The sequence below is a fragment of the Anomalospiza imberbis genome, chromosome 16, assembly GCF_031753505.1.
Source record: "Anomalospiza imberbis isolate Cuckoo-Finch-1a 21T00152 chromosome 16, ASM3175350v1, whole genome shotgun sequence".
NCBI lineage: Eukaryota > Metazoa > Chordata > Aves > Passeriformes > Viduidae > Anomalospiza > Anomalospiza imberbis.
In genome coordinates this window covers 7,091,606-7,106,467 of record NC_089696.1, presented here as the reverse complement: position 1 = coordinate 7,106,467, position 14,862 = coordinate 7,091,606, and the positions used below count along the sequence as shown (strand labels likewise).

General features: G+C 41.2%; 1 protein-coding gene across 1 annotated transcript; it reads left to right on the top strand.

Moving 5' to 3' along the window:
* The first annotated feature begins 381 nt into the window (after positions 1-381).
* Positions 382-14,862, top strand: ERCC4 (ERCC excision repair 4, endonuclease catalytic subunit). Its single transcript, XM_068206797.1, has 11 exons — positions 382-592; positions 2,395-2,575; positions 5,205-5,400; positions 6,736-6,943; positions 8,048-8,228; positions 8,577-8,711; positions 9,287-9,397; positions 10,551-11,139; positions 11,855-11,947; positions 12,617-12,729; positions 13,780-14,862. Exons 1-11 carry the CDS (start codon positions 419-421, stop codon positions 14,511-14,513), a joined length of 2,715 nt encoding a protein of 904 aa, XP_068062898.1. The 5' UTR covers positions 382-418; the 3' UTR covers positions 14,514-14,862.

Here is a 14,862-nt window from a genome sequence, read left to right as displayed (position 1 = left end):
CCTGAGAGCGGTGTCCAAATGCTCCTGGAGCTCTGTCAGCCTTGGGGCCGTGGCCACTGCCCTGGGGAGCCTGTTCAGCGCCCACCCTACGGATGAGAAAGCTTTTCCTGGTATGTAACCCCACACAAAATGACTGGAGAAGACCGGCTATCTCGCATTACCACTCGGCACACACGCCCCGCACGGGGAGAAGCGCAGGCTCATCTGGCCGCAGTAGGAGCCCCTGTGTGGGGTCCCGTTCCCGTCCCCGCCCGCTGTGGGTGTCCATGAGGGGACGGACGCTTCCCTGAGGGACCCTCCTGTCCGCGCGCCTCGGGACCCCGCGCGCGGGGCGGGAATCCGCCCGCCCTGGAGGGGCGCGCGCGGGCGCGGCAGGGGGCGCTGTCGGGGCGCGCGCGTGCGCGGTAGCGGTGCCGCCATGGCGGCGCTGCTGGAGCACGAGAGCCAGATCTTCCTGGAGCTGTTCCAGCGCGACGGGCTCGTCGTGTGCGCCCGCGGGCTCGGCATCGACCGCCTGCTGCTGCGCTTCCTGCGCCTCTACTGCGAGCCCGCCAGCCTCGTGCTCGTGCTCAACACCAGCCCCGCCGAGGAGGTGAGGGCAGCTGCCAGCGCCCGCCCCTTCCCCTCCCGGCTGCCGCGTCCCGGGTGCGGCCGGTGGCTCTGTCTCTGCCCCGGCCGGCGGAGCGGCTCCTCGGGCTGGCGGGAGGGTGTGCGGGCTCCGGTGGGGGCAGCGCGGGAGGCGGGCCGGCCGCTGTGCGCCGGCCCCGGCACAGAACGGGTCAGGTTTGTAGGGAGCACGGTGGCTCGTCTCTCATTCCCTGCTCAGGCAGGGTCACTCCAGAGCTCACAGCACAGGATTGTGTCCAGAGGCTCTGGAATATCTCCAGCGAGGGAGACTCCACAGCCTCTCTGGACAATCCGTGCCAGGGCTCGCTCACTCACAGGGAAGAAGTTCTTCCTCGTGTTCAGGTGGAGCTTCCTGGGCATCAGTCGCTGCCCGTTCCTGCTGTGCCATTGCCGGGCCCCGGGGAGCAGAGCCCGGGGAGCGGAGCTCAGAGCCCGGGCCCTGCTCGGAGCCCTCCCTGCTCACACTGGCACACACTGGTGAGGTCTCCTCTCAGCCAGCTCCTCTGGAGCCTGAACCTGCTCACACTGACACACACTGGTGAGGTCTCCTCTCAGCCAGCTCCTCTGGAGCCTGAACCTGCTCACACTGACACACACTGGTGAGGTCTCCTCTCAGCCAGCTCCTCTGGAGCCTGAACCTGCTCACACTGACACACACTGGTGAGGTCTCCTCTCAGCCAGCTCCTCTGGAGCCTGAACCTGCTCACACTGACACACACTGGTGAGGTCTCCTCTCAGCCAGCTCCTCTGGAGCCTGAACAGCCCCAGCTCCTCCAGCCTTTCCTCACAAGAGAGATGCTGCAGGCCTTTCATCCTCTTTGTCACCCTCTGCTCCAGGGGCTCCGTGTCCCTTTTGCCCTGAGGAGGCCAGAGCTGGAGCCAGCACTCCAGATGTGCCCCAGCAGGGCTGAGCAGAGGGGCAGGGTCACCTCCCTGATCTGCTGGCAGTGCTCTTCCTAATGCAGTCCCAGGATCTTCTTAGCCACAAGGCACTGCTGGCTCAGGGACAGCATGTTGTCCACGCCCAGGTCCTGGGGAAGCTGTTAAAGCACACACATTCAGGATCAGGAGAGTTGAATTTCTACTCCTGCAGCACAATGAAGTCCTAGTAAGACTAATGAGCTAAAACAAGTACATAACTTATAAGTAAGCAGTGAGGAGAAAGGGGTGAAACATGCTTGTTGGGCTTGATGGGTTTGTCCCTAATTGTACAAAAAAAAGCTGCTCTTTTTTCTCTGGAACAGGGCAAATTTCCTATCTTCAGGAAGGGGAGATCTTGGGGGACCTTTTATTGCAACCATAGGTGAATAAAGATCACAGCTGTAGTTTGTAAGATTAAGCTTGGTGTATATGATTTACCTGCTGTAGTCATGACTACATGTGATGGCACTAAGAGATGATCTCTTTCCAATTCTCTGTTCTTAAGGCGGTATTAAAATTGCATTTTCTCTGAAAATGAGATACTGAAATATAAGAAAATGTAAGCTCCTTGAAGTATCAGTCGCTCATTTTTATGTAAGTATTGTCTAGTTACTACTGACTATGTAGATTTTTTCAAATCACCCAGGTGACTGTGAAACTGAAGAAAGTATGTCAAAGAAGAAAAAATCCTAATAATTCTGACTTCTTCTAATATGTTATACTATCATGTCTTAATTTGTTTTCGACAACTCCTCAAAATTACCAGAGTATGTGTCATAAAGGTGTTTTTTGGATCCCTTTCCCTGGACACCTCAATGTCTTGTGTTTTTGTTGTGTTTGGTTTAGGAGTATTTTATTGATCAGCTGAGGTCAGATGGAGTTGTTCATCTCCCTCGACGCGTTACCAATGAAATTGCAAATAACACTCGATATGAATTTTATACACAAGGAGGAGTCATCTTTGCAACAAGTCGGATCCTTGTGGTAGATTTCCTTACTGACAGAATTCCTGCCAATCTCATTACCGGTAAGAGCTTACTGAAATACAGGTAAGAGTGTTCTGTTTGAAAATACACAAAGCTTAATTCTATATGAAGAATTCTACTAACAGATATTGAGGTTGAAGAATTATTCCTTTTTTTTCCCCTCTCATGTCATTTGACTTATTTAATCATATAGTTTAAAAAGGCTTTCAAAGAAGAATAATTGATTGCAGTTGGTGAAATAGTGTCCTGGCGTCTATTGGACACTGGTCTATCATTAAAAGAGATTTTAGATGTCATGCTTTATGAACCATGCACACTAACTATATTTTTGCATTAACAAATCACTACTGATGAGTTCTCATCAAAAAATACCTCACTAATCTGTGTATTGACACACTTGGATACTATGCAAATAGCAGTATTACGAAGTAATGCTGTTACTGTAATTGTAAAGATTTGGGGAATAGCTTGCAACCTTTTTTTTGTAGTTATATAGAAGCTGTACATGGAAGATGTGAGAGTTACCCTTCTCTTCTCCTGTTCTGTTCCTCTTCTCCCCCAGCCACTCTTGTTTTTATGTCCCTGTCTAAGCTGGGAACCCTGTTACAGCCTGGAGAGCTGGAAAAAGAGAGATCTAAGAGCCAGGGATTTAAGAATATTTTACTGTTTTCTAAGTGTTAACATCTTAATGGTAAAACATAGCTGAATATTGTATGCTTAGAAGAATATGAGTTTCTGCTTTAGAAGTTGTACCTCCTTCCTGTTCATCAAGCTATAACGAGTTCTACTCTACAACATTTTGAACACTTATGGTGGAGTCGAAGAACACCAGATTTCTAAGTTCAAAGGTTTTTCTGGGCAAAGGTTTCATAGGTTTTCTGGGCAACCTGTGGTAATTTCTCTTTTTCCCTTGATTCCTTCCTTTTTACCTTCCTAACCTACCAAAGAAGAAAAAAAAATAGAAAGATGAAAAGAAGAAATACTGTAAAGTTTTAAAACTGGTGCTGTCCTATAGTGCCACAGAGGTGTGACAGGTTTTACATTGCCACCAGAGGTCGGTGTGAGAGCAGCTGCAATCGACTGGTGGCTTCATTCCCAGCCTCCCAACACACGGGTCCGTGTGCCGTTTCTGTGTGTGAAATTGTACAACAAAATCTTGTAGTAGTGTGTCATGAGGACACAACAGCAAAAGCCTTTCTAGGTGTTAAAAACTCATAAATCCAGCTAAATGAAGATAAGAAATTATCACTGCAGTAAAGCAGAATTATTCCTGGTGGTTTTAGCTGAGTAGAATTATGTACTTGACAGCACAGTGAAACTGATGCAAGTTGATGTAATAAAAAGTGGCGAGTTGTTTCTGCCAAGGCTTACAGAGCAGGTGTGAACTCCTTTCATAAGCAGATATATGTTGACTAAAAGCAGGAAGGTATAATAAACACAGTCTTACTGACCTGTTAGAAATTCTCTTTCCTGTCATGTCCATCTGCGGTCACATCTTGAAAAATTTGGAAGGTGTTCAGAGATTATCATTATTATGTACTGAAAAATTTGCTCCATAGGACAGGTTTAACAATTTCTAGATAGAAAAATACCTTGTAGTGGATTATTTCAGGACTTAATTATGAATGGCGAGCAGTTATATGGAAGTCTGTCTCCTGGATGCTTTTTCATTTAGCAAGCAAAGGCATGTTAAAATCAATGGCTGCATGCTGAGTTGAGGAGACTTGTTACAGAAATTAAATGCTCTGGAAGTTTACTAGCTTATGTAGGCACAAGGTAAGACCTGTGATGTTTGATGTCCTTTGCTTCCAGTTTAGAAAGGCATTTATGATTCCACTGGAAGCTGTGAACAGATACCACATAGGCCTGAATTCAGTAAGGGTAGAGGGAAAATAATGCAATGTGCTGTTTAACACGATTAGCATGAGGAAAAAACAAGCCTTGCTTTAGCAGGTCTTGGTTGAGTGAACTGTGAACTCCAGGAATGTTTGCCTCAAACACGTAATTAAATTAAACTCTTGTTTCATTTTTCTTTATTGAAATGTGCTTAATGGGTCTTTTATTCCTACTGCACCCATAGCCATGAAGAAAACTGGTGGTGTACTCATATATTTGATAATACTTGCTGTCCTTGAGTGTGAATATGACTGTCAGATGGGAGAGAAAAGCAAAATAAATGTTTTGAGAAGTTCTTTGATTATGTAAACACTTGAACTGTTACCAATGAAAGTTACTTGACAAGTCTGTAATTCCAGAATTTATCTAATCAAAAGAATTCAACTATCACAGCCTCAAACACATCTAACTTGCTTTAACAGTGTGTTATGTTGTGCATCTGCTTTTCCTGCTTTTAAAAAGCTCAAGTTCAAGTTATATCTCAGGTGTTGAGAATTTTCCTAGCTAGTATGTCTTGCCACTCATGCACAAGGTCTTTTTTTTCTATTAAAGATGCATTATTAACCTACTTCTGTTATTTGGCAATTCTATGGTAATGAAACTGAGGAATCATTTGTTTCAACCCCAGAAAGTTTGTTCAACCTTCATTTTAGAAGACTTAAATTCCCGTGATTAAAAGAACAGTAGAGGAATAAGACAACTGTGAGGAAAAATCTGTACAAACCTGAACCTTTCTGTATTTTTTTTAACTTGATTTTTTTTTTCTTTTGCCAGGCATTTTGGTGTACAAAGCACACAGAATCATTGAGTCCTGTCAGGAAGCATTCATCTTGCGACTTTATCGCCAGAAGAACAAGCAAGGCTTCATTAAAGCTTTTACAGATAATGCAGTTGCATTTAACACTGGCTTTTGTCATGTGGAAAGAGTGATGAAAAATCTTTTTGTTGGGAAGCTTTATCTGTGGCCAAGGTGAGGCACTTCTTTACTTCACTGGAGAGTTAAACCTAGAGGAAAGATGAAGGATGTTACAGCGTGTTGCTAAGAAAAATAGGTGTATGCAGTCACACTGCTAATCTGTGTTCCTTCCTGTATTCCCAAACAAAATTTTTTCAGTTTTTGACAGAAGTGGTCATAAAGATGCTGAATTTCTGAGAGTATTTTTGAAAATGGACTCCAATTGTCTCTATTAAGGGGATGAACCTTATGGTAGAACTGTCCTGTTAGTCAACAGAAATCACAGCAAAAAGTGACATTCTTAACAGTTTAAGAAAAACTTCTCTTATTAAACAAGATTACTTAAGCCATGAAATGACAGGTAAACAATCTCTCAGTTCTGCTATTCATGGAGGTGTTTGTTTCCAGCTGTTATGAAACTCCATTCATCTCCTTCTACATGTCAGATTTTTTAAATCTTCTTATGCACCTATGCTGTGTATGAAGAACATTTCCTGATGACTGTTAAAAAACAAAATGTGGCATGCACAGAGTCTTCCAGGAGTAGATCCATGAATGGAACTGAACACTCTGATGACCCAGTCAGTGCTTTTGCCCTGGCAGGAGCTCTGCCCATTTGTTCCATTAGTCTGGGCTGGAATGTGTTTCACTCCTTAATGAATGGCTCCTCTGCATTGTAAATTCCTTAACAGTCTTTCTTTCAGTGTCCCAGGGAAGTAGAAGCGGACATACCTGGGGTAGGAAAGGTTGGGTAGAAGCTGTCTAGATTTCCTTCCTTGACTTCCATGAAAAGACCTGGGGCTGCAGGCTGCAGTGAGGGAAATGTCTGTGGAGTTGCAGAGGTCAGCAGCCATTGGGTTCTCTGAGCCTCCTCTTGTCAGGGACAGTCAGGTGGCATCTCTGGATCTGTGCAGCTGGAGTGGCTCCAAGGACAGGGTTCCAACATGGACCTGCAGGTTGTCATTGCAAGCTGGGAACGTCATAAAATCTGCTGGTGCAGACGTGTGATTTCAGATAATTCCTTTCCAGTTTCTCCCTCATATGATTTTCTGGGCTTATTATAATATTTGTTATGTGTGATGATGATGCAGAATCCAGTGCAGTAATTTTCCGTGGATCATTCACCAGCACTATAGGCTCACATGACTGGGATGACTACAGCCATAATTGTGGAACAGATGGTTTTCCAAGGCTGTTCATAAGGTTGCAGTCTTCACATCAGTAGAAACTGATTTTGGAATTAACTTACTTGTTTACATTTAAAATAATTGTAGTTTATACAAACTTTTGAGTAATTCTAAGTCAAATAAAACTATCCATGTAAATCTTAAGAAGCTGTTTTTCTCTTAGATTTCATATAGCAGTGCACTCGTTTTTAGAGAAGCATAAACCTGAAGTGGTGGAAATACACGTGGCAATGACCCCTGCTATGCTTGCTATCCAGACTGCAATCCTGGACATTCTGAATGCATGTCTGAGGGAACTCAAACATTACAACCCGGCTCTTGAAGTAGAAGATCTATCTTTAGAGAATGCTATTGCTAAACCTTTCGACAAGGTAACAATTTTGATTGTTCTGCAGTGTCTAAGTAATGGGATATAGATCTCCAAAGTGCCTGCCATGCAACAGAAATGTTATTTGCAAAATAAATAACCAGCAGCAGTTGAGTGTTCTCCCATGACATGTTTATTACAGGTACAAGGGGATCTAATGGTGATGTGACAGTTGCCAGTAGGGATTTTGATGTATTGGTATTGTTCTTCCTTCATTTCCAAAGCCCCAAGAGTAAGAACACCCCAATTCATGGTTATAATAATTGTTGCTGCTGTTATTAAAAAGACAGCTGCAACTTCAGCTCAGAATACTTTGGAGATAAGTATCAGTAATTGCCATACACATACTCCCCTTTCCTTTTGAATTTCTTGCTTGTGTTTTTTGTTTTCTCTAGTGGGAGAAGCACTGTATGTAACAGACAATATGCACATGCATGCATCTGCTGTATCTTTAATCATTATGTATGTCGATAACTTTGGGTTCACTGTTATTTTTGACAGATCTGCAATGTGTGGTACACATATGTATTCATTAGGGCGAAATCAACTGTCATAGTGCAACACAGTTACTGGTTAACTGTGATTTAATCTGGATGGAAGGCCTTCTGTACTTTAAATATTTGAAGGTTCTTTCTTCAAATATTCAACTTATAGAGCCTTCAAAAGGCTCTATAAGTTGCACATCTTCGTAGTACCTGTCTTGATTTTGGAAACAAAATGACATTATGTTTTTTTCTGTACCTAAGTAAAGAACACTAGATACAAAATACAACAGGCCAGTACCAGTAAAAAAGGTGTTTTTTTATAATTTTACCAGTATTTTATTATTAGATAGAGAGGAATAAATTACTGAAAACATTAAATTATGTATGTCTGCTTATTGCTGAAATGTTTCTTATAAAGACATCATATTATGGTAACATTGCTAGGATATGGTAACTTATATCAAAACAAATATCTCACCAGTACATCTTTATTTTGGTATCTGTAATAATTTTGGGAAACCAGAGCGTCCCCTGTAAAGTTAAAGTGCATTCTCAGCTTGGTTAGAAGTTATAATGCAATAGTGCATGTTTGACACTCCAAACTTTCCAATTTTAATTTCCAGACAATACGTCACTATTTAGATCCTCTCTGGCATCAGCTTGGAGCTAAGACAAAGTCTTTGGTCCAGGATTTGAAGATCCTACGTACTTTGCTACTGTATCTAACCCAGTATGATTGTGTCACTTTCCTTAATCTCCTGGAGTCACTGAAAGCAAGTGAAAAAGCTTTTGGTGAGAATTCAGGTAAACACGGAATAACCATACAAGTTAATGCATGAAACGGTGCAATGTTGATGTTTTTAATTATCATTCCCAAACATATGAAGGTATCTAATTAGATTTTACACAACCAGCCATAAGGACGTAGGTTTTTATTGACAGATAATCCTTTCATCTTCCCACTTAACTGCTGTTACTTAACAGTGTGAGATTTGCATCACATTTCTGGTTTTTATTAAGCTGGTGATTACACAGCAAGCAGGTAGGGCAGGTATTCCAGCTGAAGATCCAGGGCTTTTACTGCAGAGAGTTGGAACACATCCACGTTGCAGATGTCAAACTACTACTGCTTCCTTCTCATTTCCTCTCCAGGCTGGCTGTTCCTTGACTCCAGTACTTCCATGTTTGTGAATGCTCGAGCTCGAGTTTATCGCATTGCAGATGAGAAACTGAATCAGAAAGGCAAAGGCTCAGGCTCTGAAAAACGTGATGTAAAGAAGGAAAATGGTACTGATCATTCCTATTTTTAAGTTTAAGAGTGTCACACGATTCCAGGTGCTTTGTACATTATTACTTCTACTCTGATTCCCTGCATGAACTTCCACAGCTCAGGATCTCAGTCTGTTAGCTGGGATAAATTGAGACATAATCTTAGTTCCAACAGCATATGATAAACAACGTAAAAGAGTCAAAGTAGGGGATTCTCCTAAGCTTGCTCAGCTGATCACTGGAAGAGCTTTTGTAGAATTGTTCTTGCATTACATTGATGTTTAGTTTCATCTTTATTATCTTATGTGAAAGAGTAGGAGGCTATAGTTGCTTTTATTAAAAAAAATATATTCAGGAGTTTCAGAATTGAAGAATGAGTGAATACTTCAGTGTTTTGCTTCACAAAAGCATTTCTCTCTATTTTTAAATTTAAGAGTGTTCTCCACCTCATTAGCATAACAAGTTGCATATGTAGGCTGTTGAATATCGTATGTGCCAACATCCATCACACTATTGACATCTAACCACTGATTTAAAGTCTGAAGGATATTTTGCCTGCAAGAGCTGCTGTGTTCAATCTTACTTTGTTTCAGAACTGAAAAGGGAATTGGTTCTAGAAAGTAACCCAAAATGGGAAGCTTTGAGAGAAGTACTGAAAGAGATTGAAAATGAGAATAAGAACAGTGACAGCCTTGGTGGTCCAGGTGAGAGAATACTAAATTATGCAAGTTTTCCAGGAATTCTACTCGTTTGTACTTCTACTTGACCTTGGAGAGAAGGAACTAACTCTTTTCTGTAGTTTTATCAAAGAGCTGGTTTAAATTTAGTAATCTGTGGCCTTAAGATGAGGAATTTATGTAAATTATGTACATAAACTATGTAAAATCAGATAGTTTTACATAAACTCTTATTAGGTCTTGTCCTAAAAGAGAAATGCTGTTTGTTCTTACAGTGCAATACTTTTTAGGAAAGAACCTGCATTATTCTGGAAAAACATTTTAGGTTACGTTTCAGTAGTGTACTGATACCTTCAAGTTCCAAGCCAAATAAAACACTTGTGGATATTTATAATGATCAAGGTACTAGTCACTCATTTCTGAAGTTTGGGTTCAAAACAAAAATAGGGGTTCTGTCTTACACCCTTCCTAACTTGCACATTCTTCTCATGCACCTGAAAATTTGCTTTGCATGGGTTGCATATAAATGAGGTAGAGATTAGGAGGCAGGGAAGAGAGTCTAACTGCTTTGCTGCCTTTCCTATTTTAGGGCTTTTAATTCCCTTAAAATTTAGCAAGTTTTATTTTAGGAAATAGTAAGGGTAAAAAAGTGCTCTTTTCTCCCACCCACAGTGTTCTGACTCTGGGTAAGAACTGGCTCTCTCTCTTAGTGTTGTAGGAGTTTATCTGAGTCAGCTTGCAGAGAATTGTTATTCACAAATGTCAATAATACTGTGTGAAACATGTGGTTTGTAGGCTCTCTAACACAGCTGACAAATTAGAATGGTCTAAACTAAGTTTTCTCTTATTCCACATCTTAAAAATGAGTAGTTGTTCGAGTAAGTTTCAACACACACTGTATCTGCTTCAGTTCCAATGGTCAGAAGGAAAACTTAACGAATTCAGATATTGGAAGAAAAAGGAATGTTGAACTTCCATTAATCTACTCTAATTTTATTTGGTACAAAAAGCCATGCAATTTGGATTCTCTCAAAGTCCAGAGCAACTGTGGCAGCCGAATATCAAGGCATTTGGCAGGCACAGTGCTTGGATCAGTGCAAGCCATTGGCTCGGGAGGTGCTTGTAGCTGGATAAGCACAGCATTACAGGCTGTAAACATGGTATTGTTTCTTGACTGCAGGGCAAGTGCTCATTTGTGCCAGTGATGACCGAGCCTGTGCACAGCTCAGGGAGTATATTATTGCTGGAGCAGAAGCTTTTTTAACAAGACTATATAACAAAACCTTCGGAAAGGACGAGAAAGCTGGAGAAGTGTGGATTAAGGACAGAAATGCCATCAAGTCCAAAGGAAATGCCAAACCAGACACAGGACCTCAAGCAAAAAAAGCCAAACTGACAGCTTCAAAACAAAATAAACAGAAGAAGCAGCAAGACCGGACTCTAATCCAAATGATAGGGAAAACTGAGGAGGAAAAGAGAGAAGAGGTCGAGGTGGAAGACAGCAAAGAATTAAGTGGTAGCCAAGAAGGCAACACTGAAGAGACCATTCCTGAAGATTTTGATTTGAACTTGCCCTCAGATTGTTACTATGGGATTTTCAAGGACCCACTGACAATTATCCACCCGCTGCAGGGGTGTGGGGATCCCTACGCGCTCACTCGGGTGCTGCACGAAGTAGAACCTAGATATGTTGTGTTGTATGATGCAGAACTCACTTTTGTTCGGCAGCTGGAAATCTACAAGGCAAGCAGGCCTGGGAAGCCTTTGAGGTAAGTTGACTTGGCCAGGGTAATTCTAGTCTGAAAAGAAAAAATTAAAAGTGCACTGTCAGCAGTCAATGCAGAACATGCTGCTGTTCATTTTCATTAGCTACCTTCCACTTCCTGTTGAGCCCTTAAGTTTAAACAAAAGCAGAACGTCTGGTGTAACCAAAAGATAATTTTTACTTTCCAGCAGGTATTTAGTCCCTTAACAGCAGAAGCGTATCTGTTAAAAAAAAAGAAACAATTCCAAGATCTCTGCTTCAATGATTTTAGTGGCAGTATATCATTTTCACGTGGTATAGTCTCACTTTAAACCATCTCTGAAGATACAACTTTTAGAGAAAAGAATTCATTTTGGATTTAATTAATTTTCAAATTTCGTGATGTTCATCATGCTGAAGACCAGTAATTCAGAAACTGTAACAGAGAAGCAAGTAAAGGAAACACAATAAAGAAAATAAGTATTTGCAGTTATAGCATTTGCTGACAGAAGATCACCACATTGGGTATATGTATTTAATACACCTGGAAATTGCAAAACTCAGTTTTATGAATAAATGTCACATACTGATTAAAAATATAAAAAACTTCAAATTTAATATGCTATTAACTAACTTGTCAGGCATTTACTGCTACTAATCTTAAATTTATTGGTTGTGAATTTTTTTAACTTAATACAAAGTTTTGTGACCTCTTCTTTTTTTCTCTTTTATACCCACAGAGTTTATTTCCTCATATATGGGGGCTCCACAGAAGAGCAGCGCTACCTCACAGCTCTGAGGAAAGAGAAGGAGGCCTTTGAAAAACTCATTCGGTAACAACAGTTAGTTTAACTGCCTTTGGAATTAGAGTTTCATGTAATTCCCCAATACGATTACATTTTAAAGAGTGAAGTTCTTATCTTAGCTGTGTGAAGGCTTTAAATAAACTTTTCATTCAATTCTTTGTCAGATGTAAGGACTACTTTCCTGTTGAGAATCACTAAAAAGTCAAAACTTTCATTTTCAAAGCATCTGGTATTTTGTTTAATAATTTTAGCAGGATTTAATATTAACGTAAAAGCTAATCAGCATCACTTGAAATTTTTCCTAATTTTCTATGAAGTTCATTTGTGTAATTGTGTTTTTGCTGGTAACATTTCTTGTAAGATAATTTCTAAAGCTTTTATAACTTAAGTCAGTTGGGGAAACAAAATATATCCTTAGACTGTATAAGACAGTATTTTTACTGACAGTGCCTTCTCAGTTACAGTGCTGTTGCTAGTTATTGGTTCCTTTGTAAAAGGAAAAACCTAGAAAAGGTTTTCCTTTTCCTCTAAAAGGAAAAACCTAGAAAGACTCAGTAAATTGCATTTCTGATCGGGGTTGCATTTAGTATTAAACTATATATAATTTTACATCTGGATGAAGGGTATTGAAGTATTTCAGTCTTCTTTACTCCTGCATTTGCAGTTTTTAGTGTGTGTTTGTTTGTGGTTCCTTAGAGAGAAGGCTAGCATGGTGGTTCCTGAAGAAAGAGAAGGAAGAGATGAAACAAACTTAGACCTCCTCAGAGACGCTAGACCTGCCTCTGTCTCTGCTGACACACGCAAAGCAGGTGAGCAGCTCCTAGGTCAGGCTTGCAGCCCAGAGCTTTCCAAAAGTCCCATAACTATTGCCCTTTAAATCCCCCTCAAAGCGTCTGGGGCAGAGACACATTGGCTCTGCAGTCTTCATGCTAAAGAAACGTTATTCCCCAGTGACAATGAACTGTGGTTTCCTTTGAAAATACGGGTTAATGAAGTATTTTACCATTAAGAATGATACTGTTTGTATTGTTCCTAGTCAGATTGTTGGTTTTGAGGCTGTCTAGTGCTGCTTGTAGGAAGAGAAATTAAAACATAGAAACTGAAGTCTACAGATTGTCAAAGGCAGAGTTGTCCTTGAGCTAGTAAATGTTGGGGATTTCTTTTCATCTTGACAAAACATGCTGCTTGGGTAAACAACTGCACATTATGGGTTTGATCACTTCCTTTGTAATAAAGGGTCCTTTTTCTTTTGTTGCATTTCTAACCATATTTTTGTTCTTTTCCTCTGACAGATATGCTGTGCCTCTGCCTGTTTTTCTTTACTGTTGTATTATAATCCTGCTCTCCTTTGCCATATGCTCTCTAATCTTTGCTATTATATCTTTTGTGGCCTTGGTGCTGCAGTCTCTTTATGTGTCCTGCAGATGTGTAGAGGGCAACACACAATTCCCACAATAAAGTGCTGTATTTCTGTGGGAAACAGCTGGAAACAAAAGGGATCAGCTTCATTATCTTGTTTTGTAGGCAGCCTTTTAAAGATTTCCCTGATTCATTTAAATAATTTTCATCTACGTCTTAATATATTTCATTGTCAACTATACAAAGCTTTCAGCAAGTAGCATGGTAGTTCTATCAAGCTGCAGAGCATGCTCCATAAACTACAGTATATATTTAAGCAAGTATTTTTTTTCTCTAACAGTTAAAAATCAAATGAAGTCTGTATTTATTGTACTGCTGAATTTGAGGTATAACTTAAGATGAGAAGTCCGTCCATTGCAGAAGCCTTGGCAGCACACAGGAAAACAACCAGAGCAGGAGGTGCCAAGTGTGGGCATAAGTGTGTTTCTTTTGCTCTTTAGGTGGACAGGAACAGAAGGGTGTTCAGCAAACCATAATCGTGGATATGCGGGAATTCCGTAGTGAGCTTCCATCCCTGATCCATCGCCGTGGGATCGACATTGAGCCCGTGACTTTGGAGGTTGGGGATTATATTCTAACCCCTGACATCTGCGTGGAGCGGAAGAGCATCAGCGATCTGATTGGTTCCTTAAACAATGGCCGGCTGTACGCACAGTGCGTGTCCATGTGCCGCTACTACAAGCGGCCAGTTCTCCTCATTGAATTTGATCCTAACAAATCCTTCTCCTTGATCCCACGAGGCTCTTTACAGCCAGAAATTTCCAGCAGTGATGTTACTTCTAAACTAACCCTTCTCACACTGCACTTCCCAAAGTTACGAATCCTGTGGTGTCCCTCTCCCCACGCTACTGCTGAACTCTTTGAAGAGTTGAAACAAAACCATCCCCAACCCAATGCAGAAGCAGCGATGGCCGTCACTGCAGATTCCGAAATTCTCCCCGAGTCAGACAAGTACAACCCTGGGCCTCAGGACTTCCTGCTAAAAATGCCAGGGGTTAATGCAAAGAACTGCCGTGCCTTAATGACCCACGTTAAAAGCATTGCAGAGCTGGTGACACTGTCCAAGGACGAGCTATCCAAGATTTTGGGTAATGCCGCCAATGCCACACAACTCTTTGACTTCATTCACCTGACCTATGCAGAGGCACTAGCCAAAGGAAAAAGCAGAAGATGACTCATGAGATTGTTCAACACACAGCACAGATAAACTTTTCTGGTACAGTACTTTGGCAAATACATGAAATAAATGCCCCCTCTAAGGTTACCAGCGGTTTCTTGCTAATGCTATTCCATCAGTTTTAATATGTGAGTAGATCATTGCTGAAGGCAAGTTTCAAGAGGAAAAAATATTTTTAATAGAGAAATGTGAATTATTTTTATTATTCTTAAAGCACTAACTAATTCTATAATGCCACTGAATTAACTAAATGAAGTTTTTCACCAAGACCAGATGAATTAAGTGCTAAGACTAACTGATAAAGGTGTTTTTTTGTGAAAGTTATGATGTCTTGTTCAAGCTAAAA

Excerpts from the sequence above, each read along its gene's own strand:
- ERCC4 (XM_068206797.1), top strand. The coding sequence starts at position 419 with ATGGCGGCGCTGCTGGAGCACGAGAGCCAGATCTTCCTGGAGCTGTTC. Across the intron at positions 11,140-11,854 it reads AGGCCTGGGAAGCCTTTGAG|AGTTTATTTCCTCATATATG; the intron begins GTAAGTTGACTT and ends TTATACCCACAG. Across the intron at positions 11,948-12,616 it reads GCCTTTGAAAAACTCATTCG|AGAGAAGGCTAGCATGGTGG; the intron begins GTAACAACAGTT and ends GTGGTTCCTTAG.